This window comes from Leuresthes tenuis, unplaced genomic scaffold (assembly GCF_036924035.1).
Source record: "Leuresthes tenuis unplaced genomic scaffold, fLeuTen1.0.hap1 SCAF_11, whole genome shotgun sequence".
Classification (NCBI taxonomy): domain Eukaryota; kingdom Metazoa; phylum Chordata; class Actinopteri; order Atheriniformes; family Atherinopsidae; genus Leuresthes; species Leuresthes tenuis.
The window spans coordinates 14,024,413-14,049,544 of NW_027325365.1; the positions used below are offsets into that span (position 1 = coordinate 14,024,413).

Sequence of the window (25,132 nt, forward strand, 5' to 3'; positions counted from 1 at the left end):
CTCATGGATCGACGTGCCAAACTTGTTTGCATGGCATGACTTAGCTCATCATAATTACAGGTGTGCCAGTGTGATAGATAATACAGCTTATTATGTCATTAAAGGTGAGCAATATCAGTTATGGGTGATCAGGTTTACCTCATGCAGAACTGTTATTGGTAGTTGTGGCACATACATTTCTGTCAGTAACTGTTTAAATAAGGGACTTATCAATACATGCAGCTGAAAGAGACACAAGATTACTACGAACCGTGTAAAAAAACATGTAAAAGCTTTGATTAACTTCATGATCTTATTATTCAAAACAATCCAATTAATGATATGACAAATGTAATGTGATCAAGCTAGATACTTTTCCTGCCAAACTAATGGAAATTCTGCTAATAAAAGTAATAAGACATGAGATGGCTGACAAAGAACAGTCCTTATCGGGCTCTTTCTCGCCAAAGATCTGACAAACCAGACTTTAACTCAAGTTGTACAGGTTCTGAATGGCCTATAGCTGATAGCCAATATTCCTGAAGCATCTCCATAGGATATCCTGAGGGACAGAGTCAAGACTTTTTAAAGTGCTCAATGAACATGTTGTCTGGTTGAACAAACAAAAATGGCACGATATTTGTTCTTAGATATTGTTCATGCTAAAAGTAAGACTGTTCATGTGAAGCTGTCACAAAACATGTCAGGAAATGTTTCTGAGACGACTGAAATATGTTCGCACACACACGGGCACACTTGACAGACACAAGAAACCTTTCAATCGTCAAAATAATTTTCAATAATCAAAATTAACAAAGCTTGAAAATGTTCTTAGAAAAGCCGTTAAAAGCATCAGATACGCTCTCACTTACTGTTGGTTTTGAGGCGGGCAGGCTCACTGTTGCGGCTTCCTGCCTGGTTAATAGCCTTGACGAAAAAGATATATCGGGTGCCACTCTGTAAGCCGTGCACTGTGTAGTGGTTCTGCTTGATGTTCGGTACGATCATCCAGCTGTCTGCAGAGTTGTACAAACCTGGCAGAGCCACACACACACACACACACACACACACACACACACACACAGACAGACACACACACAAAGCATTACTATCATGGTTCTGTTGATGCTTTCAGGGAGTATGCAGAGACAGTGAGTTTTGCTGAGAATCCCTTTTTCATTGATGTTCAAAAAAAGCAAAAAACATTTTTCCCAAAATTCAGCTGGAGAAGAGTGTTATTTTTCTTCTTGAAATCTCAAGTGAGTCATCTCACGCTAAGAGGCTTGGAGACCAGATGGGCTCTTGATGTTTTGCAACATTTATGTGTACCTACAGATCCATTCCATTACCCTGCCATCAGATTTATCACGACAAGCGCCCTGTGGCACTTCTGTGCATTCACCAAGCTGAAACCATAAGTCACTTGGAAAAAGGGGTTTACCGTATAACTAGTACAGTAGGTAAGTGCCTCAAGGCATAAGAGTGCGATATCTTTTAATACTCAAACATGAGCAATATCAAAATGACTGTAGTTACGGGGAACTTTGATTCAAGACAGAGGGTTAGTAAAGCTGGCTTAGCTCCGCAGTCACCTGTTTGAAAACAGCCTTCTCAGTCAGAAAGATAAAAAGGAAAATCTCAGCTCTGGGCTGAGGAAGAGATCACCAACAAAGGGGCTGCAGATGATTTACACTTGAGCAGCACGGCTATTTTCACGGTACTTAACACATCGCTCCATCACTGCATAAGTTTAGAACAAGTATTGTTCTCAGATCTTAAATTATAGATAGCAACATGTGGTGAAGGCAGCAATTTATTCAGAGCACTTGTTGCCAGACAAGCTGGATTTTAAAATTCCTAGACATTAATTACAGATCACCTTCAAGCCAAATGTGCTTGCTGCTAGTTTTTTAATAACACAGACCATATGATATGCACCATTCTGGAGGCTGGACAAGATGATAGTTAGCAGACATCAGCAAAAGGAACAACTCTGATCTCATTCAAAAAACCTTTGGCAAAACAAACAAAGTATCCTGTTTGTAGGAGCACTACAGCTGCTGATAACATTTAAAGAGTTAAAAGTAGAATAAAAATCATCTTCATAGCCTCAGCCTATAAATAAAAACCCTGAGAGGTGGGGAGGGGCTCTCGGGGCTGTGCTCACCTTATCCCTTCTTGTCAGGATGTATTCTGAATTATTGAGCAAGATGGAAACAGCATGCATAAGTAATAGCAGAGAGTCTGCTTGTAAATATAAATACTACACAAGACGCAAATAAGGCCTTTAAAAGTGAGGCGTTTTTAAGAATGAATGAAGGTAAGGGACTCTTAAGCTGGAGTGGAAGCTGCGTCTTTATCTGAGCTTTTCTCAGACAAAGAAAACACATCAAGGGGGTTCATCTTCTTTAAAGATGATGGAGTAAGCAAATGGACTTTGTTTAAGCCTGATCTTAGAAATGTTCATGTTCAGTCAGCTGTGAACTCTTATAGTCTGCCACATAAAAAAGCAAGGCAAGTGTTCTACTGCGACAGCTGTTCTTTGTTGTTGGAACATTTCTGCCGCCCACTAGTCACTTTATCAGCATCTTGTAGAAATTAGATGTGGAACTGTGCAATTTGATGTGGGCTTTCAAGGGATACAGGGGAAAGATGAGGGAGAAGGACTACATGCTGCTTTCCATTGTTGAAGCTTTGATCTTGATAGAACCTCTTCATTTCTGCTAAATTAGGTCAGAACGCAGCAGCACACTATTCCTAGTTTTGCAGCCAAAAAGGGGTTTTCTGACAGAAGCTCCGGCACTAGAGAAAACTGTGACTTCAAAGAAACAGGAGAGGTAAGAAAACGTGACACTGCAGAGAGAAAAAGAAAACAGAAAGCAGAAGGGAAAAACTTGCATCCAATCATTGTGTGTGTGTGCGTGTGTGTGTGTATATACGTGCAAGCATACATTCTATGTATGTGTGTATCTGTGAGAAGGAAAGTACAGCTCAAAGTGTCCTGGGAATGGATGTGGACTTGTCTTTGATGATGCAACACAGAGTTAACAGTGACAGTGTCTGTCTGCTTGTAGGCCTGCATGGGTGTGCATATGTGTATCTCTTTCCATCGCTTATAGAAGAAAACAGGGTCTATGTGAGAGCAACAGTACACATAAATCCATTGGTGTGTCTACATTGCTTCAGTGTTGCATTGACTGAAATCTCAACTTCCACAACAAGGTGCTTATAAAGAGAGATTTCACCATCCTGGAGTTTTGCTCCAACACTCACTGCGATTCTGATTTTCTTCTGTGTGAGGGACAACTACACTCCAACATTCCAGTAAATACCATTGTTAGTTTTCTTACAGAGTGTTAGAGATACAGCATACTCTAAAAAACACTGACGCCTAACTTAGTTCAGCATAAAAGTTGGAGATAAAGGCAAACAACTAACCTTGTTTTTGGGTTAGTTTAAAGTTTACTTCTGTAAAGCACTTGATTAATCTGCATCAGCTATCACGTATCACACAGATATCACAATCCCTTACTTTTACCGATGACATTATCAGGTCTAACATCTAATGAACAAGTATAAAACAGAGCTCAATCAACAATGAAGTCATCACAAGTATCAACATCCTAAAGCATTTGTTGACTTTAGGAGCAGAAGTTTAAACACTTTAAAACATTTGGAAACTTCACTATAGAGCAAGCTCAAGATACCGGGGATACAAAGGCGCCTGAAGTAGAACCGAGGAGCCATTCCCCTTGAGTCTGCAAAACAAAAGCCCTTTTAACACAGCTGTCGTGCCATATATCACAGTTATATGCTTTCAAATAGCAAGTCGGTGTTGTGAAGTTTGCATCAGTCCCTAGACTTGGGGGTGTTCCGCCGTGCCGACAGTCCTTTACCACCACTTTGACCTCCTCGTTCTGCCTCCATATTCTTACAAAGAGGCCAAGGATGCTTGAACTTTCATGGGCTTGGAAGCTACACAGTAAATGCAAGAAACTTTAAGTCATTTTTGGTGTATTGACATTGCTTACATTTCTCTATGGTATTTGGTCTGGTTGCCAACTCTATTTTCTGCTGCCATGCTTGGATGATCCTGCAAAGGCATGACTCACAGGACCCCATGACCCCCTTTCCACTCCCACTGAGAAGGCCAAGTCTGAGTATGTGGCCAGGGGAAAAATATACAAAAAAAAAGAGACAGAGAGATTGGATGGCACTCATCTGGGAGCATTTAGACACTAGGAAAGTTTGAGGAAAATACAACGATAGAAACTCAAGTGGTATGGCAGGCTAAATGGGTTTCTCTCTTTCTCAGTTTCTCCTATGAATCTCTGAGGACTCTGTGGCAGCACACTGCTGAATATCTGAGTCACTCAGACTATCAGAGCTGAAATGTATACTGATGTTTCTAATGGCTAGGGCCCTTGAGTTGCAGGGTTAGTTGGAGAAATGTCAGGCTACACAGAGGAGAGAAGAGCAGATGACGAAGGATCAAATTGTAAAGAGGTCCAGGTGTGTGTGTGGCTACAATCTTGAAAATGTACAATTATGTGCATGAACTCATCCTCCTCAAATCAGTAAGTGGTAATTTTCACTTCTCCTATATACCTATTATCCAGAGTAATTTTCTCCTGTTCTCGTGTTTGTCTCCTCCTCCATAGTCTTTTAGTTTCTTTTGGTTCATATATTGGTGCAGCTATAGTGCTGATTAGCTAGTTTAGGCCAGCCTGTAGTTTAATGCCCACGATCTTGTTGATGAAAATCATGTGCATGCTTAAAACTTATACTTACAACTATACTTTTTATTTTGTGCAACATGTAAAATGAATGATGTTTAAAAATATTAGAAATCCAATCTTTTACAAATTCTTTAAAGATTTTCGCTTAAAAAATCTATCAAAATAAAACAGTTTTTAATCCTGCCGGTGGGATTGACCAAACAAGGGATTAAGGTCGACCTTTTTTCTCTGAACTTTGTGCCCTGGATGTCTGCATAGACAGCTGCTTGAAACTATTGAGATATTGGATCCGAAATGTGCTCTGAAGGGTAACTCCATTGCATGCGGTACACCTGCAATAACAAGAAAAGCACTCAAACACTTTCATCATCGTAGCACTCTGCCAGATAACGTCTGTCAGATTTTAACAGGCCTTGATTTGGTTGCAGCTTGCTATTTGCAAAATAAATCACTCTGTTTTTACAGCCCCAAAACCAAAATGAAACGGGCTGCAAATAACTGACCAAGCGTGGAGAAGAGCAGCTCTGATTTTTCATTCTCATTTTTCTCCCTGCCGAATGAATCTATCTTTAGAATCCCCTTATTACCACATCCACTTTATGTCCTATTTTATAATGTGTAGTCTTGATAACTCAAGTTTATGTCTCTATAAATACAATCACTAATGAAAAAAACCCCACTAAAGTTGGACATAAAATCTAGGTTATGCTATGCGGTTGTATAAAATATTGAACATGTGATAAAAGGCTGAGGAATCGGGAAGAATGGTGTTGTTTGTTCTTCTCTGTAACTGCAGACAGGGCCGATTGCAGTGGTGTATCTTATCTGTCCGCCTTCTTGGTTGTAGAATGTGTGCGTGTGGGTTCACATAAATCTAAATATTTTCATGTAAAAGTTGTGAAATCCTTACAAAGGTAAGAACTATCAACAAACAGTTTGCTTTAAAGCTCTGTTCACTTAATATGTGACAAAGTGTGTTAAAAACACAGTCAACAATAGATTTACTGGGCAAGGTATTGTTTTATTGATAGAGCAATTCAGTTCAGTCTGATTTGCTATCTGGCAGCGATTCCCAACGTAATTTGTCCCTCGGCAGGTTGTATAGTATGGTAAACACCTTAATTTATATTACAGAGATACCCAACGTTGGCAGTAACTTTAATGTTAGTGGTCTTAAAGACATTAATATGAGTTATGTGCTACAGATGTCATTAGGGTGTTTTTGTTGGAGACTGCATGGCTACTAAATCACATGGTTGCTTCAATAATGTAGAGCAAACTCCTTTAAAACCACAGCTAAAACAACCCAATTGTTTCAGCCAGGTTCCTAATTCATCCATTAATTTGAATCATATCATATCTTACTCTTTTAATATCTTATAAGATATTAAAAGACAGGTCAGCAAAGTATTTGATCCATCTTAACCTGATCTTGAATAAAATATTCGCCCTGAGCTACTGTTAAAATGTATGTCAAATTAAGTGAGCGCGCAACTTCCTTTCTGTTTTACCAGGCCTGCGTATGAATGTGTGTGATGCGTGTGCACTTGACTCACTGATGAAATTTGTCTGGCCGGTGTAGATGGTATACTGCAGCTCATAGGAGGTGACGCTGAACTCGTCCTCCGACGTCCAGTGAACAGTGATGGTGTCGTGGGAGGCGGTGCACAGCTCATCTCTGATGGATGGTGGGTTGGGAGCTACGTGTAGAGGAAAGACAAACGGTAAGACAGCATGAAATGAAAGTTTTAGATTTAGATTTCAAATAGATGCAATCCTCAGAAAGAGAAAGAGTCCCCTAAATATCTGCATATATTATATATATGTAGTATATCATTAAATGAAGCAGAGAGGGATCAGCTGTCCTCTTTAAATGTGCATGATGTCTGTACCAGCTCATGACTGGTGAACATTGTAAACCCAAGTAAAGCTCTGTTATTTTCACAGTCTTTAATTAAATAAATTAAATAAATATCCAAAGGGGTTGACAATATAATAAAGAATGGTAACTTCATAAACATAAAGGGATTTATTACAATCACAGTTAAGGTTTAATCACATTAACAGGAGAATTTATAGTACATAATCAACTTGATCGTTGTATAGCAGACAGTATGGATGCTTTACCTGTTAGGTAATCTAATCCCTCAAGAATTTTCTTCTCTCGGGAGAAGTCAAGAGCAAAGTTGTCAAACGCGTCATTCAAGTTGACATCGGGAATGAGTACCTGGGAGGAGGCTGTAGCCATGGCAACCCTGTAGGGTGGTCAGAACAGAGGTTTAGGTAAAGGAAAAGTCAACAGAAGGGCAAAGACGTGAGGCATTCATTGGACAGGCGAGAGGTCAGAATAGGTGTTGAGTGGAAAAGAGGGGAGGACAAAAAGGTGGAGAGGGGAGGACAAAAAGGTGGAGAGGGGATGGAGAAATAAAATAAGTGAGGTCAAAAGAGGACTGAGGTGGCAGACATAAGCAGAGAAACAAGAAAAAGTGTGTGAAACCACCTTGGTAGTCTCAAATAAGGCATCCATCAACACAACACCCCTGACTATATATCTCTAACACTGTGTTGTCAAAACAGACATACACTGAAAACATTTAGCCTGCTGCCTCTACAGCTCTATGGAAACTTGTGCCTTCTACTGCTTTGAGCTTCAGGATGCAGCCTATGGCAGGATCCAGTCTGAACCACAGCTTTGGCAGGGTTACACAGAACAGTGCAGAGAGAAGCATAGAGCAGAGCTGCCCCATAAGACGTCTGCTTCTTAGTAAAGAAAAAAAAAACAGTTGAACAATAGGAAACTTGGTGAGGTTCTGGATTTAAGGACAAAAAAAACAGTTGAGCCGGAGCCAAATAAAAGATGCTATGCTGGCTGCAGTTTTTCCAAAAAGTTTTTTGTCTAGAAGAGACACAGAGTGAGAGAGCTTCCGGCCTGAGGTGGGAGGAAGGGATGAGGGTAATAAAGACGGTGGAAAGAAAAACTGCAGAGCTGGCCCTTAAATGATAGATGATTTTCAACAGCAGCCTAACATTGATCGCAAGAGCAGGATGCGTTTAATAAAATGTTGATTTCACCAGCGGCTCTTCCACTGGATTACAGAGGTAGAAATCAAATATAAGAGAACTCGTTCCAGGGCAGAGAATTTGATTTAAAAAGTCAAACAAAGTCATGCAGTCAGATATATTGAAAGTAAGACAATTTTGAAATAAGATGTAATGACTGCATGCACTGCGGAAAGTGAGGCAAAATACGCCAGGATGGCTTGTATTCATCTAAGTTTGTGGTAGCTGCTCTCGATTGGCAGCAAGCGCCAAAGTTGACACCTCAGTACCTGACGGACGAGGCTGCTTTCATGTTTTTGTGTGAATGTGCAAGCATTTCCATCTATTTAGATATTTGCACAACCCATAACGGAACAGTTTGCTGGAGCAATGATTAATGTGTTTAACATAATCACCCCCTAAAACCACAATTTGCTTGTAATTTTAATGGAAAAAAATGGGGGATAATACAGGGACAAATATCTCATGAGTGTATCATAATAAAGTGTGTAGTGATGGGCTTTTTTAATCTACTGAATTATCATGAGATACAGTTGGGTATTTACTACTCCTCTACCTTACAGTGGCTGCATGCATTTTTCTATCTACACAGTACATCACTCACCTTTCTGCAACATTCCTGGCAGACTGGAGGAAGCGGGCGTGGTCATTCTCCTTCAGGCTCTGTTCAGCCTGTGTGATGAGAGCACTGGAGCGCTCCAGACACTGGCGACAGTTTGCAATCTGCTGAGCCAATTTGCGCAGTTTCATCACCTGGAACAAACACAAACATGTTGCTATGCTGCGACACGCATGATTTATAGACATTTACGCAACCTGAGCCTCCACAGAATAGATTTCTGTGGTGATAACTGTTGAAGCTTTTCTTTAGTGGTGAAAACACTGACAACAATACCAGCTTTATGCCACCTTGCCAAGGAAAAGTTTCACAAATGCAACCGCCACATTCTTCTGCAGGAACTTTTAGCTGTCAACGACCTGTCTTCCTCGCTTCCAAAATTCAGAGAAAAGTAGCTCTTTCAAAGTGTCTCTAAGTGGCTGTCCAGTGATGTCAGTATGAGGTATTCAACACTGTAGAAGTCACTAATCCACAACTGCATACTGTTCACACTGCGAGGAAATACAGCCATGCTTTGCAGCCAAGTTTCTGTAAAATATTGACAGAATGTCAGATTTGGCAGTCCCTATGAGTTGAATGCTGCTGGGTGAAAGCAACGAGTTTCCGTATCATGGATTGCATCAGTGGCTGGGGTTTAATTACTGCAAAAGAGACACAAACTACTCTTGAATATGCTGGAATCTAACCAAGTATTGTGTTGTCAGTGGAAACTTTGGAAAACAAAAACAAACAAACAGCAAAGGACTGACAGTTTATATGAGGAGGAAACTATTCTGCAGAAGGAAGTTATCATATACGAAGCATAGCTAAAATATTTGCCTGATGCACAATCACAGACAGTGTTTTAGATGTGTGCACATACAGGAAAACAGAGCTACAGGAAGACATAAAGAATACAGCAGAGAGGAGAATGGCCTGGTCACAGGGCCAGGGCTTAATGAACCCCTTGCTTCTTTATTCTCACATGGACCTAATAAGCAAGTTGTGTAATACAGAGGGGCAGAGCTGCATAGAATACTGGCGTGCTATCAGATATGACAACAATCTGAGCTGTCTAAAATCTGCATATGTGCACATGTTGGTCCCTTAAAGAGGAAAATACAGAGAAAAAAGATTTGTAGGAATAAAGTTGTTTCAGGATGTTCTTTTTTTATCTTCACATTCTGTCATAGAGGGAAGCACATTCAATACGTTTTCATGTTCTTGGTGTGCATTAGCCAAATGTACCACAATGGCCAAACAGGAAACAGATGACTCTGGGCCACAAATACAAATCCTCATCACAAATCACCATTCTATGCACTAAGAGTCAAGTCAGGGTTCACACATAAGCACACACACACAGTTTTGTTATGCTGTCCCTTTTGACTGCAATTTATCAGTAAATGTGCTGTAATGTCATTTCCGTCTGAGCATAGGGAAGCCATTCTTTGTTCATTTGAAATTAAAGTAATCTGTTTATCTTCATTGCAGCTCATATCCTGATTCTGGGTATGATCTTAGTTTGATGAGACTCTCCACTGTAAATGACAGAGGCTGCTTTTGAGCTCTGAGAATGTCAATAAAAGGTGAGCTGCAGAGCAAAATACAGGCGCAGCTTTATGTCCCGTCCCCACAGGCACAGACATCATTCATCCCCGATAATCATGGGTAAATTAAAAGATATCATGCGACCAAAGGGACTTTTTCAGCAGACATTGTACATTAATTTCAATGAGCCTTGAGGTCAACAAAACAGTCAAATGCTAACCAAAACTGGAAATCTGAGCCATATGTGGCAAGACATCAGTGACTATCTATTTAATACATCAACTTTCAGTTTGTGACTTTTGATAGGATTGGCAGGTGATGTATAAATATTACTGTAATTAAATGAATTCATGTCCACTTGCTTTCTTCTAGCAGAAAATCTGCGTTAGATGGCTCTCCATGCTACAAGACTTAATGGTGCTTGTAACTTACGCCTTAGCCTCTCTTCTAATTAGTTAATCAGAATGCGTTTTCTCTATAAACAACATTTGAGCTGGCTGTTGACTGCAAACAGAGATGAAGCAAGGTGGCTTTAATGGATGGGTTAGTATTTGGCAACATATGCAACAAACAACAATTTTAGAGATGATTATTCCCCTCCTTCAGAATAATAGACAATATGGCTCAGTGTGAGAGTGTCAGTCTCAGGGCCGGCTCATCTATTTGAGCAAATATAGTGTACTAGAAAGATTCTTGAGTGGAAAAGTGACACATATGGCTTAAAAATGTGTCTTACATTTATAGATAGATAAATACTTTATTGATCCCAAAGAAAATTATGATTGCCAAATTATACATTTACTTCAGTTTGTGCCACTGGAGCTTTATGATTGGTTAGCAGATCTTTAGTCTCTGGTTATGGGACATAGACTGGCTGTTGCAAATCATTTGACCGCTTTTCAGTCTGAATGCCTTCAATTTCCCAGTGTTCAACAGAGCTGTCATTTTTTTCTTCAAAGTTCAAACATATATTTGAACATGGAGAAATTTCAGCCATCAGTGACTGATGGTCTGTTAAGGGCTTCAGAACACAGGCTGTGCAGATGGATGTTTTAAATGTCAACAAAAACAGTGGAAACTAGTGGGCAGAGCTGTTCGAGGAGGACAAACACAACTGAGAAATTTGGTATTCGGAAATAAGTACTTTGGATTTTACGGTAAATAGCACCGTAAAAAGACGTTTTTAGACTTAAAACTGCATATGGCATTTTTCTTACCGCGCAATAACAACGAATCTGTAATCTTATTTGCTACCCATCCACCCAAGTGAGACAGCAGAAGCATAACATATGAGCAAGTTAATGATAGGTGTTTAGCATCGACCGACTGCCTGTTATCCAGCAGTCTACAAAGTCTAAGACCAAATAGACTGCAGTCTAAGCCTAAGGGTTGTAGAAATCAGTTTTGTACTTAAAGATAGGGTCCAGTGATATGGCCAATGCACTTAAGTTCCTTTGTTATTGAAATGTGAGAGATTACACCAATAATGTCAAGATCCAGACAAAGTTTCTTGTCTGGATCTTGTAGCACCCTACAGCCCATAAAAGCCCTCCTCTGAAATGCCAGTCGGTTAAATTTGTCTCATAATTTCATGTCTTAGTTTCTCACTGCTGGAAAGAGTATAGTATTCAAAGGCTTTACTTAAGTAAAAACATTAATGCAACACTATACAAATGGTGTACACAGATGCTATACAGGTAAAGGTAAGTATAATGTACCCGTATTTAGGAAAATGCACTTAAAAGTACTGAAGGCCAATTGAAAGTGTGTTTTGATTAATCTCCCTAAGGAGATAGAGAGCTCATTGTGAGGGGGTAAGAGAGAGGAATAGAACATCTTTCACAAAACTGTCCGCAACAGGAAACTGGAGCCGTAGTCGTTAAGCAGAAAATGTCATGTTTCCTTGACAATATGGCTGTGTGAAATAGTAATATTGTAATATTTCTTGAGCCTTTAAGTGACTCTGGTATTTTGCATGTGCTCTATTTTTTATCTTTGTCTGTTGTATTTTCTTTGGTACACAGCCTTTTATAGGTCGAGACTCTCAGGAGAACAAGTCTTGCTCTTTGTCTGCGATCACTGTGGACACACCTACACATCTCCTCTTTCTTACACACATACACAAACACACTTATATCTAGTTCAGTCTCTCAACTAAGCTTTTCTGCTGCTTCAAGGGATTCTCCAAAAGAACCCTAAAACGTTGCCTCTGGAAGAGTCTGTCTTCAATTGCTGGGTTCTCAGGTGGGAACACGTGCACATACATGTGGACACAGTCACAGCTACCCGTACAGTAGGTTCTGGGGCCAGATGCATTAATTAATTCAGGACTAAAATGGTCTATATTCAAGTCAGAAACATGCATAGAACCCATTTCCACACAGTTTTAGGGTTTTTGCCTCCTTACGGCCCATTTCAAGCTGCACATGGAGTGAATAGTTAAATAACTCCAACTGGATGTCAACTTAATGCACATACAAGCTTGTTAGCCATACACTTTAATGCTATAAAATGCCAAAAAAAAACAAAAAAACAACCAAAACATAAAGAAATAATAAGTCATTAGCCCCATTATGTCAAAAGGTCTGTCATTGTAACTTTAACTGGCTGAAGTCCTATTAAGTCACATTAAAATACTCCAAAAAGAAAACAACAAATAAAAGCAAGTGCATCCTGGTATTATGTTACCTTAGACTCTTTGATCTTCACTGCGATGATCTGTTTTCTCTGTCGGATGATCTCCACGAGCTCATCACACTCCTCCACCAGCTTAGCTTCATGCATTGCTGTGTTCACCTGGACAGGGAGGTAATAAATCACAGGAAAACAAATTAAAGGCTCATTCCCAGAACTGAGCACATGCAAATATAACATTTACATATTCGTTAAAATCTCATGAAATCACACCAGTTTACTGTATCTTACTTTTTAGTTTTTGCAGATCCAAAAGATTTTTTGTGAGATATTCTGAACTAGATGATTCACATGATCACAAACAGAGCATCTCATTCATTGATTCACTCTAAGATGCCTAACACCTGGAAAAGATGCCTCTGGCAATATGTGCATCTGGATTATTTTAAGATTAATTCAGGGAGATAAGTGATTTCCAACTCATTAACCATGTTGCACGGAGGACCATTAATCATTACACTGCACAGCACACATTGGTCCACAGGGGGATAAGATCATACGTACATAAAGCGGGTTAACTTATAGTTGGCAGACACAGCAGGTTGTGAGAGAAAGACATGTCACCATAGAATAAAGAAACAGTTGTTTATTGCTTGCAGGGAAAGTTTACTGGGTAGCTCATAAAAATGGGTACAGTGCTGTTCAATTTGAACCACTGCTTGTTATGTATTTAACCTGCATTATTATTAACAGACTTACCATTGTTAGAATAATGAGACCTTCATTAAAAAAAAACCCTGAGAGGGCATCTGTTTTTAACGGGCAGAACACGCTTAAACCATGCCAATTTAATATATTCTGTGATTATATCAAAACCAAAGTTGCCAAGGCAACTTGTCATCGACACACTGTTTCTGGCCAACATGATTTAAACAGCCAACTTCAGACCTGGGTGTTGCTGAGCCACCGAGTGTGTTTGCTGAATTGCAACAACAAACCCCTACCAAGAGGTTTTCCAATTGCAGAATATAATTACAGCAAACACCTCTGAAACACTTTCAGCAGGGGTTCACATGAATATCTGCTGAAAGGAGAAAATCTAAACTGCAAGGTGTGCAACTGCTAAACTTTCCTTTGTGCAATTTGACCCATCACAGTTAGAAGGGATAGTTTACCACTGAGTTGTCTCTGATTGTTGTGTCACCAGCTATTGGAGAGGTGCACAAATGTATGAGTTAGAAATAACATTCATCTACTTAATGAAGCCAAAATATCACGAGGTGAAGTTGCCCTCTGCACACAGAAAAGCATTTTCTCTGCTTTGTCTGCTCCAAGAGTTGAAGTTTAACCTATATTTGAACATGCAAACTAAACTCTGTGATGCTGTGCATCTCTGTGAAGATTCAAAAACTCCACGATAAAATGGCCACAGAACTGTGCTCAGCTGTACTCATACTGAGTTGCTCAGAGAATCCAACGTTTTGTTTTTGGAGACAGTTCAGGGCATCACAGAAATTACAGTTACTTTAGAACACAGAGAAAGAAACAGCCCAACACAGTGAGCGTGGGAGGCTTTAACTAGAAAAGTAAACTTCAGAGCTGTCCAGAAAATGCACACAAAAGGCACGGAATTTCATAGCAAATAAATGCCTACCATCAAACATGCTGTTTAAAGCCACAGAATTTCAAAAACTCTACTGTTCCTTTAACTGCTTCACTGGCTTTGATAGCACTTGTTGTCCACATAGGACTGTTGTGAGGTTATTCTACACTACAACAACTGTGGCAAGAGTACTTCTGAGCTGGCAACCTATATCCTACATCAGAGAATGGTCTATTTGGAAGCACCCCTCACTCTTATCTCACATCAGATTAGATCAAATCAGTCATTTATGCACAAAGACACAAGACTTTATGGGGGTCGGTCAGAGGGTTGCTGGATTAACTCCATATGTAAAGTGTCCTTTGACATATCAACTGTGTTATTAGGAATTCTGATTGGCTTTTTACATTGGGATTTTTTAGCATGTAAATTATTGAGCATAGTTGTTATCAAGTTAAGAAAATTGCAACGTTCACTTCATTTGAATTTGCCGTCTTCACTGTCATCTCTGCTGTTTCTATTCTGTGTGTGCAGAAAAGCAGCAGCACAACCCAAAAACTTTTTACCCTACATTCACTCGAGTTCTTGTCCTGTTTATCTGGCTCAAATGCTATAAAAAAATGCTGAAGTGGTGCAATGAATGATGATAAGGAAGAGTATGGAGAGCTGTGGCATTCAATTTTAATCAAAATCCTCATACATGATAACTGGGTGTGTGCAAAGAATAGGGGCCCACAATATTTGAGAGTGGAAAAGTGTCCTCAAGAGTGCACTGAACTACCAAAATGTCACGGTGTCATCCTCTAGTGACACTGCTGGGCCTGACATTTGTTCACACAGCGGTGGAATGCTCTCTTGCGGGGATAGTTTTTCTACTTTTTGAAACTATTTTAACATCACAGACTGCGCTGTGATCTACTTAATAACACAGTCTGTCAGATACCTCTGATAAGCAGATCAGATGCCGAATAAAGGCTCAATACTACTCTAGATTGCCTGTATGTAAATGTATCTTTCGGCAGATTTCTAATTTTAAATGACACTGGTTCCAACCTGGTAAGATTTCGGTCAGAAGTAGTTGTGGAACAGCACCAGCGTGCACATTCTAACACCAACACGTTTAATCACCATTAATGTCTGAGTAGGGCTTATGAAACTACTTACTGTAACAACCAAGTTCCCCTCATCGCTCCACAAAGCTCATTACAACTCGGCAATCCACTTAAGCCTCATTATTCACACTCACTCACATACACACACACGTACTTTTTGCTGCTGTCTTTGTATGGATGCTCATTGAACTGGTGTCTTCTGCCTAACCTTGACCACAACAGCCAACTGCTTAATCCTAACCAAAATATAGTTCTAAACTGAACTGTAAAATCAAGTCCCAAGGGTTTTACAGTCCTCGTGAAAAACTGAGAATCTGCCACTTTTCATAAAGATCCTCATTTAGGTGGCCGAAAGCTCAAATTAGTCCTCAGAAGGACAGACAAAGACAGACACATACACACACACTGAAACAACACAATTAATTCTTCTAACAGCCATCCTATAACTGCAGGTTAGTAATTAAGCAGGATAAATGCAGCCATCCAGGATCACAGTGAATTACAACTGGGCTGCTTGGCAGTTACAGAAACAATCCTTTCCTCTGTCCTCCTCCTCTTTCACCAACCCTCTACCTGCTCTTGACATTATTATTCACCTCCTGGAACTCAGACACTGTCACCTTCTGCATATTTCCCTTTTTATTAGGCTCCTCTGCAGGTGCACTGAAATCACCGTGCCAGCTTGGCACTGAATATGGGTATACTGTTGGAATTACGAAGAATAACCACAGAAGAGAAAACCCGTCCATTGTCAAAGACTTTTCCAGCTGCTTTTGCTATGAAAGTAGCTGTGAAAATTCACAACAGGCTGCTTTATAAGAACTCTGGTAAGCTTGCACGAAAGTAGAATAAAGGACCAAGTCATACAAATCATAAACATCACATAAACCAAACTTACAAGGATCACATTTCTTACTGGATTTACTACCAATCAACCCACCCTATAAAATCAAAGAATATTCCAAAATCAACATCACACGGCCCATTTCTCACCTGACATAAGCCTTTGGCAGCAAGGCAACAAAAACTGAGGCTCTGAGGTAGATAAATAAACTGTTCATTTATCTATTCATTTGCTTATTGACTTATATCTGGCTCAAACAAAGTCGTTTGAAGCGGATATGAATATAGAACTCATTATATTGCGATCCATTCACCAAACGGCAAATAACTCCGTACAGACCATCAAGATCCAAATTTCGCCCCACATATTGCAAATTGGCTGCAGATAATTAAATCCCGGAGAGCTGTATGTAATCTTTCACATTTCGTTCTCTTACAAGAGGATCACACTGTGCATGAGTAGTCTGCTCCCAAACATCAGTCGTGTTGGTTAAGCTAAGGCATCAAGTCAACAATGAATCTATTTACACACATTTTTACACTGGAAATTGTTGCTGCATTATTTACATGCCAAAGTTAAATAAAAATGAACAGATCTGACATCCAGATCACTTTCCTTTCTCACACTCTCTGCTGTTTCAGCGAATAATGACATTGCTCATACGTGTGCGGCCGAGCAGAACCAGCATCCAATCATTCAGATGAGATGTTGTCCATCGCGCTGAGGTGAGTTAAACAGAAAATAACTCAGTGCCTCTTAAATTATCACGGCAGTGTGATTCAACACTGTAATTTCTTTCTATGCCGTGACTGGAGAATATCTATTCTCTCCAGGGAAATGAGGTGAACAGTATGTATGAGTTTTAATGATGTCGCAATGCTCATTCAATGCTGAAAGTGCTATATGCATTTGCCACATAAACTCACATGCTGCATCCCCGTAATAAACCCATCAACTCTGGCAAAGGCTACTAAATTACTCTCTCGCAAAAGAGCCAAACAAAAACAAATCCCAACCTTCTTTCTTACGCTGAAAATCTTTCTAAACTCTTGTTGCTCACAAAAAAATGTTCACTCCAACACAAGTTTTCGAATCATTGTGCAGATCTCAAGATTACAGCACATACCAGCTGTGACAAGTGCATAAAACCCTTTACAAGGTGTTGCAGAAACAGTAAATTGTAGATAGTTTGCATAGTCTAGAATATTAATTCATTACATACTGTATAGATACTTGATGCATTTGCAGTTCTTTCATATAATGCGCAACAAGAATGACATCACCTAGGTGGGCGAGGCCATTTACATAAATAATCATAACAGTTCTGAGACAGACTCCTCACAGTCGAGCTGCACAATCATTCAAAATGAGCTTTAACTGTTCTGTTTCTTTTAAACAGACTTATGTCTGGATTATTGATTTCAAACAAATGATGACTGAAAAAAAGCAAAAATAGGAAGAAAGCAATAAAATAGTGAGGCTACTGGCCCAAATATAAGAAGAAGAAGATTCAGACCACAAATGTACACATCTGTTACACATCTATTCTCTTTTTTCTACTGAGACATATCAGTGTGATGAGTGAAATATGTGATTTATGTTCTGATTTTAGTTGACTGGAATCATGAAAAAATGATAACACATCATTTATAAATTGGCACCTGTTTTCTAAAAAGCTGACAGCACATTTCTATTGAAGATTTGTATAGAGTATAAAGTCAGCATAACCTTGATTATGACTGTGCTCTCAGTTACAGCCATTTGATGTGTGGAGAGCTGAAAAAGCCCAGACAGAACAATGTATGGCTCTCAATGTAAGCTATTCTTGCCAAAATGTCTCTCATAGCACAGCGAAAACTGGTTTGGGTTCAGAACAGCTGTTAACCTCTCGCTGACACCAGAGTCTTTACATCTTGAATCAATTCTGTGCTCAATGCACTTCCGTCAGCCTCGCTGCCTTCTTCTCCTTGTCTCTGTTTGACTGGCCCTGACTGTCTGCTTCACACTGACTGCTCCATTTTTTCTCGTAGTCTCCTTATTTGCTTCTTTCCCTCAGATGATGATGTCCTCAAACAGATGCTGTCCACAGAATCTGGAACACTTCCTGCAGATTTAAGACACCATGTGGCACCTGGCTCTAAAACCGGAAATGGCTTGAATTTTTGGAAAACAATAGAGGGAAATGCAACTGGGATTTCATTGATGCCACTGTCTTTGTTTGACCTTTTATATGTCAGCCAGACTTAAATGGAAAACTTTTATTTCAATTGTCTGCCTTGTTATAAAAAAATATCATTATTGAGCAAAGATCTGAGTTTCATCTATGTTGGTAACATGTTGTTTGTTGCCCCAAAATACGCCCACCAGTTCAGGCATTTGATATCTTATCAAATTATCACAGTAAATCATATGTGTAGAGGTTGTACTTTCACAGTATACTTTTGTCGGTGATATCTTCTTGTGGAAAATCAGCCATTTTTATGTAGAATGGTGTGCATGTAATAAGACAAGCACAAGTCTGCTATCACAATATGTTACTGAAACCTCCAAGAGCTGCAAAAGTTCTTCAGCTTAAATGTTATGAATATGAAGAATTGGCCTGGCAGAATAATAAATGAACAAAATCATGAATATTTTTTGCAGAAACACTAAGATTTATAAAGGATTATTAAACACAATATGAGCTTCTGGTAAGAGCATAAAGAAACAGTATTGACTCTGTGAAAGCAAACAGAGTCCCTCTGTGCCATTAGCCATTGCAATTATGTTCCCATCTTTTACCTTAAAGTGGAACTGCAAATGGCACCGAAAACCAACAGACTAGCGGATCTCCCTTATGCTCCAGCAGAGGGGTAAAGAGAGGCATTGTGAGACCTGTTAGAAAGAATCATTGCAGTCATCTCCGATCAGCTGACGCATATTTTGCACCCAGAAGGATCTGCGCTACAGTTGTTACACACGTAGATGTGTCCTGACAAATGACTTACAGCTCACTGTTTAATCAGTAGATATACATGTCTGAGCATTTAAGTGCAAAGTCTGATGTGATCCTTCTCTTTTTCCATCAGGTCAAATACACACACAACTTCAACTTTGATCCTAAGGGTAGGAAAGACTGCTCCCTGAAATAAGGCTTACTACACATTAGCTGTGACTGAATGATACTTCCAGGCAACCTAAACCTGGTTGAGGTAAGGCTGTATAAAGCTGCAGGTGACTATGCCTTGTATGAGTACAAATTGTTCAGGAGTAGTTGAACCTGTGTGAGGAACATCCCTAAAGTTAAATGGGACAGAAAGTCAGTCACCTGTCAAGTTCCAAAACAAAAAGTCATGCAAAGAAAAGTCTAAGGTTCCAAGTCTAAGGAAGCATAACTAAAATATGAAAGAGAAGGCTCTTTGGACAGGAAATGGAAATACTGTATGCTGAAAACTTGTACAACGGTAAGAAAAGAATCAGTTCATGTTTTGAGATGCTCTTTTTTTGCAGATGAGAGTAAAACTAGTTTAATGCAACAAAATAAAAATGAAGACCAGTTTCTGATTTCTCAAACAGCTATGTGCCAAATGTTACATCAAATAATCAAGCAATTACCATAATTGAAAGAGCTTTGAACATGATGGAGGCGAACAATGTGCAGACATTAGCATGATTGTGAGTATCATTTCAGCTTCCACTCAGGCTGCTTCATTTATCCTAGTATCAGTGTCTCTTCAACATCAAAGTGCTTTTTAGGGAAATGCTTTTTAACAAACAGCCTCACTGAATGTCTCCCCTCTACTGACTATTAATATCCATGCTCTGGATGAATAACACTAATGTGTGTTATCTCAACAAAAATCCTTTCAAATGCCCAGAAATCGCACTATTCGGTCAGTGTTTTCAAGATCACTGAACCTTACTCCGAATGTTGTTAAGCCCAAAGATCTGACTCCAGCTATTGTGATAAGGATAGAGGCCTTCTAAGAAAAAAGCAGCCGACTCATCATCAAGTCAGCTCATCTTTTCTGAAACTGTAGAAAAGATCATTCCCAGAAGAGAACCCCACACTGCCGTGTGTGCTGACACACTGGAAGAGAATTTCGCGTTTGATCATATCTTTGGCGCCAAAAAGGGACGACGCAAACAGAGAGGAGAGGAATCCAGGTCACACTCGAAATCCTCACTTATTTTGCACACACTCGTCTGACTCTATTAAAACTCTCACTTTCTTATTCCCCTTTTTGTGTTATGCTGCATTATTGCTGAGCGTTTCCTTCAGCATGGCGCCTGTGCCTGTTTCGACCAAAGAAATCAGTGGAAGTCACGCTAACATTTACAGGATGTCCTTTTTACCCCTGTTCTCTGTTTGCCCTCTCAACCCCTGCTTTTGTCTTTCTTTTATCTTACACTTTCCCTTGCAGCTCTTCCTCCCCTCTTTGCAGTCCCCATTTTCTTCTGCTTGCTTGCTCTCTCTTCTTCTCTCCTCTCAGCTCTTTCCACCACTCATAAAGAACCACTGTGCAGTGGTGTGGCTTCGCCCAAAAATATTTCAGCCCCTCATCTCTCCCGTAAATAATTAACAAACTGGCCTTTTGTGACTGAGATCACATCAGACAAAAGCTGTGAGTGAGTACAAACATGGTGGGGGAACATAAAGTTTCTTTTAGTAATTTGTTGAAGAGTAACAAGGGCATGTCCCCACCCATGCTACTGCTCCTCATTACTTTTTGATAAATAACTTATGAGATTACTCCATTGTTGCTAGTGACACAGCAGTGGTGTGCAAAGACAAAAGAGGACATGTTTTTTCCCTCTTTCCATGCACTGTTGATGAGCAGTTTGTTTGTACTTGGTGAATCACACAGCAATCATTTCATTTGTACTGGGTGCGCGGAGTTGCTGCTCGTGAACCTCTGAGTTACACAGAGAAAATGGAGTCATGCCCTAGATAAGAAGAAATGAACTACGCACAGAGTGACGGCAACACTAAAATGCATTTGTCCTCCTTGGCCATTAATGTCAAATCTTGCAGAAAAAATATTGCATCGACTAAGAGTGAGTGTGCGGAGACAGAAAGTGTGCGTGTGCATGTGTTAGTGATTCTTAACAGTTGAGGCAAAACTCGATGGCTGCACCTAAGCTATGTACTGGCTGTACCTCCGTAAATCACAGCTTGAGCTAAAATGGAAGAGGTCAACAGTGACACGACTGACAGAGGGACACTTCTCTGCAGACAGGTACAGGTTCACACAAGGACACCAGACTGCAAACACTTTGGGGTTGTCACTAAATTGAATCAGCTGAACTGTGAAACTCTACTAAAGTAGCTTGTGACGAGTCAAGTAAAGCCTTATTTCTCGGCCTAACTGCTGCACATCGTACACTGTTGCCAGCTTAATGACTTCTCCTACTTCTTCAGTGACTTTATTTGTTTTGGAAAAGCCATAGTGACACATCTGTGGATGATGGTGACCAAGAATAAAGAAGCAAATCCTGCACTGATGAGTTTGCCATATAGGTTAGAAAATGGGTGCAATACAAATATAGTTTAACAAACTTGACTCTTGTCTACTCAGTGACATTGAGAACTAAGAACAATTAGCATCGAATAATTGTTCCCTTTAAATGGTATCATTTAACCATAATGACGTCATGCGATCTGATCATGCTGGCGTGATCATAGACCTCAGAGGGTTAAGATACTGGATTAATTTGGATTCTGGAGAGTTTGGAGGCTGTAATAATACTTTTACAGGGCTTTTTACTTCTAAAGCTGTTGTTGAGCAGTTATTGTGCTGTTGGAGCAGATTGACTTGTTGCCATCAGGTTGTTAGATAGATAAACATATCTATCAGGATGTGTTAGACTTTGAAATTGCAAAGGTGAGTTGTACAGTATGTGTCAAAGTGGCATTCACATGGATGCAAAGGGATTTCCACAAGAGAACTGGATTGCATTGCAGCAAGAGAATCAATGTTATTCTTACTCTAAGAAAATTGAAATTCAGTCTCTATGTTGAGATTAATCAAAATCAGAAGCTTGTGAAAGCATTGAGTCGATTTATTAAATCCCAATACAGCCATGGTCACGACCCAGCAGGAGGAAGTGAAATAATACAAAGAGCTTGAAGTAAAATCTATGATAGCTTTACAATCTGGCAAGTGAAACACATTTATTTGATCTTTGATACAAAAGTGCATATTTCCATCTGATTTTCCTCAAAATATAAATGAGTGGCAGCTCGACATCTGTAGTCCTATAAATAAGCCTGACCTCTGACGAATTATACATAGTTTTATGACATTTCAAGTTACAGATAATGATCACCATTCAAAATGTGCATGAATAAACATGATATAGTGCATACCTCAACCTGCTGACAGATCTGGATGAGTTTAGCCATTTGGTTCTCCAGTTCACTGTTCCTCTTTACTAGGTTGGTCAGGTTGTTCTCCAGGGTTTGCTGTTTGGAGGGGGAATGAGGAGGGAGGAAGAGGAGAAGGAGAGGAGGGAGACAAGGAACAAGGAGAAAAGATTAGCTACTCAGCAGACAGACACAACAGGTTTGGATTAAGGTCACATGAATTATTCTAACTTCCCAGTGTATTCACATTTTCATTCATTTGTACAAATTTAACAAAGGTTTTCATTAAATATATTATAAGATTTCAATAGCTTTGCATTACATGACTCATGTTAAGGACATATATATTATGATGTCTGCGGCATAACATCTTTAATGAAGTTTGTGATGTTGGTGTTCCTACTCATGAGGTTAACCCAGAGAACACAGAGGGAACACATGCATTTAATACTTGTAATAATATACTATGTGTGAGACAAAAGAAGTTAGCATTCTTAAGATATAACAGCAGGAAATATTACAGTGCTGTTTCAATGCTTTATCCTCTATTCTACTTGACAGTTGATCATGACATACATTTTGGTTTATGCAATCTACAATCCATGCCCAAAAATCTCTTTAAACATTTGTTCCTTAAGTGTTCCTTAAAACCAGTACAGCAAATGGGTCCAAACGACATGAAAGCCTTTCAGACAGAATAGATTTGTAATATTCCTGGTCATATTAATGCAGAACAGGTGCAGAGGGAGGGGTGCCTATCACGGTAGTCATGACACAATGCAGTAAAGAGTGGCCGATAAACTCTCCCTGACATGAAATCATGTTGGGAACATGTCACATGTGGTGTGATCACAAATGATTTCAGTTCAAACCAAAGTGCAGTGTGTTTCTCAAAAGTTTTCTGCTTTTTAAAAACATTTCGTACACTAATCTGTCTAGATCTTGCCCTGTATTGTCAAAGTGCATTTTAAGGCTTTACTGAGGAAAATGCAGCATTTTGTGTATGTGTACGTGGTTCTCGTGAGACATCAAATTCAAAATTCAATCCCATGGTGCAATTTATTGGTTTTAACAGGTTCACAGACTTAAAGAGTATTTTGTTTTTGATATTATGATTTAACTGTCGAACCTTGTTATACTTTACTTGAAAGCCTTGACAAAACCTCTATGATCCCTGAAAATGAAACCAATCAACCTCAACTGGCAATTTTAATGATCGAACGCTCAATTACTACCACTTGACTACGACTGCTTATCTGATGCAAAACAAAAGATGCGCACCCACATAAATAAACCCATTCAAACGCATATGCACTTGTCTTAAAAGATGAAAATGGAAACAAGCAAATAAGAAGCCAGAACTAGGACCGCTATTCAGATGAAGAAAATAATGATGGTGGCATCAAAACAACATTTGCAGCTGCAAAAGAAAAGAAAAAAAGGCAGCAGAACAAAGCAGCAGACAAGCGGCGGTTGTTTGAAGTATCTACTCGTGGATGTGAAGTGGGGGTGGGCTGGACAAGCACCTGGTCAGAGGGCTGACTGTCTGATAGCACCTGCATTTGTTTCCCTCATCTAACAGGCATCCTCTGTGCTTTCCAGTCTTTCCTCTACCTGTTGCTCAGTCTGATTTACTGTGTTTATCTGTTGTCTGTTTGACTTTGCACCCACTTAATTACTTATCTCCCTGCTCATCTACCTTTCTGCATCCCTTCCTTATTCACCCAGGGGTCCACCTAAGTGCCTGTTTGTCACTTTGCACCCCAGCCGTGGGAATAGAGGAAGAAGGGGGAGGGAGGAGTGGTTAGGGGTTTTGGGCGTGGGGTTGGTAAAAGGCAGCCAGGGAACTCACCGCAGCGCTTGTCTTTGAAGCCTCCATTACAGCATCTGACACTCTGCCCGGGCTCACCTGATAAGCCTACAACACACACACATACACCTACATAAGTGCACACATAAACAGACACACAGACGAGCCTGATCACACAACGTCTGCCACCTTTAAGCACAACAACTGAGGAAGGGAATTCCTTTTATGACAAAGCTGCTACAACTTTTTAAAGAGATTTCCCTCCCCTTTGGTCTTGAATGGAGATAAGACAGTACAGCTTAGTCTGTTTGCATTTGCTTCCTTGAAACTGCTGTTGGAGTTGCATCATGGGAACGTGCACATTTCAGTTTGTGTCTGAGGGAGTTTTGAAGTTGGAGCATTGGTGAGGGGGGACAGATGGGTCATTAATTAGCAAGCTGGAGACCAAAATGATTAATACATCAGAACACAGCTGCCCCCTTGAGACTGCAGTGAAATAAACTCCTCTGTCCTCCACATGCAAACACATGTGCTTCTGTTTTACATATGCGACTCAGAGGGTGTCGGCTTATAAATATTTGCAACACATTTCAGCATGAATATGGTCAGATATTTACATGTTAGAGGGTGTTGAGATTATGCTAATGAAAACTTCCTAGACTGAATAAAAGAGACAAGACACCCTTCTGTGTTCAAGAGTACAGTAGCATGTAAGTTTCAGTAACGGAGAAGGAACTAATCTCCTAACAGCCTCAATCTGACAGGAGAAAATATTATTTTATTGAAAAAAAAAAAAAAAGAAATTAGAAGGGACTGAACTGTCTGATATGTTTTCCCATATCTGTTTCCACAGATG

General features: G+C 39.8%; 1 protein-coding gene across 4 annotated transcripts in view; it reads right to left on the reverse strand.

Moving 5' to 3' along the window:
* mid2 (midline 2) overlaps window positions 1-25,132 on the reverse strand; it is a 135,505-nt gene that overhangs the window by 15,723 nt on the left and 94,650 nt on the right. For 3 of the 4 annotated variants that reach the window (XM_072395613.1, XM_072395612.1, XM_072395614.1), the window contains exons 3-9: window positions 24,319-24,384; window positions 22,470-22,565; window positions 12,616-12,723; window positions 8,383-8,531; window positions 6,846-6,973; window positions 6,275-6,418; window positions 852-1,013 (exon numbers count right to left, since the gene is read on the reverse strand). In XM_072395613.1, coding sequence (XP_072251714.1) covers window positions 852-1,013; window positions 6,275-6,418; window positions 6,846-6,973; window positions 8,383-8,531; window positions 12,616-12,723; window positions 22,470-22,565; window positions 24,319-24,384 — 853 coding nt within the window. The remainder of the gene's footprint in view (window positions 1-851; window positions 1,014-6,274; window positions 6,419-6,845; window positions 6,974-8,382; window positions 8,532-12,615; window positions 12,724-22,469; window positions 22,566-24,318; window positions 24,385-25,132) is intronic. The other variant, XM_072395615.1, reaches the window with a different exon arrangement.